At 51.0% G+C, this 1,979-nt stretch overlaps 1 protein-coding gene across 1 annotated transcript; it reads left to right on the forward strand.

Annotated features, from left to right (window-relative positions):
• The first annotated feature begins 267 nt into the window (after positions 1 to 267).
• On the forward strand, positions 268 to 1,732 carry LOC147640888 (high affinity iron permease 1-like). Its single transcript, XM_086816340.1, has one exon. The coding sequence runs from the start codon at positions 590 to 592 to the stop codon at positions 1,538 to 1,540; it is 951 nt and encodes a 316-aa protein (XP_086672466.1). The 5' UTR covers positions 268 to 589; the 3' UTR covers positions 1,541 to 1,732.
• Positions 1,733 to 1,979: the final 247 nt, after the last annotated feature.

Raw genomic sequence — 1,979 nt, forward strand, 5'->3', positions numbered from 1 at the left:
TCAAAATTACATTATTTTTCCATTTACCTCTACCGGGTGAAATCCTTTTGAACGCGAGTTTAATTGTCTTTTCCATAGCAGAGGGGTTTAGGGTATGGAGTGGGTGGTGAACAGCTGGAAAATAAGAAGACAATTTTTTCAATCAAAAACATGTCCTGTGTACTTTGTGTGACGTTTTGAAAAAAACTCATAGTCTGCCCAATTATCAACCATCGATCTTTGTTATTTATCTATTTTATTGGAGAATGAATAATAGAGAGGCTATCAAAGGGTATCTTTCAAACGCAACTTTTTTTTGCTTGGTAAGAGGTCGTGGCTGAGTGAGCCCTTTTGCAGAGCGGCCTTATTAGCAAGTTAGTCTTCTCTCTCATGAGCTCTCTGCCCAGTGCCAAGCTTGCTACAATCCACAGCTCTTTCCCTGTTCTCATCATCCCTTTCTTAAAGTCAATGAGCATCTACCTAACACTCCCCCTCTCGTGAACCCCACATTCCCAGCTTTTGATCTGTTTTAAAAACCAGTCGCCCTCTCCTTTCCCAAACATCGTCGTCTCCAATACCCACACTACAGCTTTCTCTTCAGCTCTGCAAGATGGTGCAGGTTTTCAGCGTGCCTGCTTTCTTTATCCTCTTCCGAGAGACGCTGGAGGCGTCCATAATCCTGTCAGTTATGCTCACGCTCATCAACAAGCTCGTGGAGGACTCCGCCACCAGGAGGCGGATGAAGCGGCAGGTGTGGGCCGGGGTGGTGGCGGGCGTGGTCATGTCCATGGCGGCGGCGGCCATCTTCCTCTCTCTCTACTACACAGTGGCCAAGAAGGCGTGGGACAATTCCGAGGGCCTGTGGGAGGGCATTCTGGGTCTCATCGCCGTGGTGCTCATCACGCTCATGGCCTTCTCCATGATAAGGGTAGACACTTGGAGAGAAAAGTGGGAAAGGAAGCTCACCAAAGTGACCGTGGAGGCATTGAACAGGGAGAGCGAGGTGCAGAGCAAGAGGAGCAAGTATGCTTTGTTCTTAATCCCCTTCACGGTGGTAGTTAGGGAGGGGGTTGAGGCGGTGATCTTTTTGGGCGGGATAGGGCTGGAGGGTTCCGGCACAGCGTACCCCATTCCGGCAGTGGCGGGAGCTTTGTGCGGGGTTCTGGTGGGATATTTGCTGTACAAAGGGGGGAACCATGTGGCGTTCAAAGCGTTTTTAGGGGCGGCGACGCTGCTGCTGCTGGTGATTGCGGCCGGCCTCTTCGCGGGCTCCGTCCACGAGCTGGAAGAGTTCACGAACAACGAACACTTCCTTTGGCAGCTGGGCTGCTGTGACCCTGAAGGCAACAACATCTGGTCCCTCCTCAACGCGGTTGTGGGGTGGCGCAACGAGGCCACCAAGGGCACCCTCTCCTCTTACATCATATACTGGGTGTTCGTCATCGTTGTACTCATCTTCCTGCGCTTCAAGTGGAGCCGAGAAGCCGAGCTCGCCTCCAAGCAGACCACAAGCGCAACCGAGCTCGCGTCCAAGGAGACCGCAACACCCATGCCTGTGTAGACCCTTAGCCTTATGTATGCTCTCTCTCTCTCTCTCTCTCTCTCTCTCTCTCTCTCTCACTATGTAATGAAATTTCTTTTTTTCTACAACCATAATCTTCATCACTGCAAGAGCAGGTCCCTGCTGGTGTGGTATTCCTTTGTAACATTGCTGCCTAATGCCATCTCTACAGTATGCTTCGGGTCAGTCAAACTTTAGCTAGCATTTGTTGAAGGATGAAAAGCCTGCTGAAATTTACTCCTCAACGGAGCCCAGTTCGGAGGCTATCATATTTTCCAACCTCTCTTAGGGGCTTATCCTGCGCAGGCCACCAGTGGGCATGGACCACCCATGGCCCTGCCACCGCCCACTAGTAGCCTGCGCGAGAACAACAAACCCTTAGTAGCACAAGAGAACAACCCAACCCTATCATCATGGGTTGTGTGTTCCTTCCTTTTTG

This window comes from Cibotium barometz, chromosome 2 (genome assembly GCF_041138505.1).
Source record: "Cibotium barometz isolate CiBa-2024 chromosome 2, ASM4113850v1, whole genome shotgun sequence".
In the NCBI taxonomy this organism is placed as follows: Eukaryota; Viridiplantae; Streptophyta; class Polypodiopsida; order Cyatheales; family Cibotiaceae; genus Cibotium; species Cibotium barometz.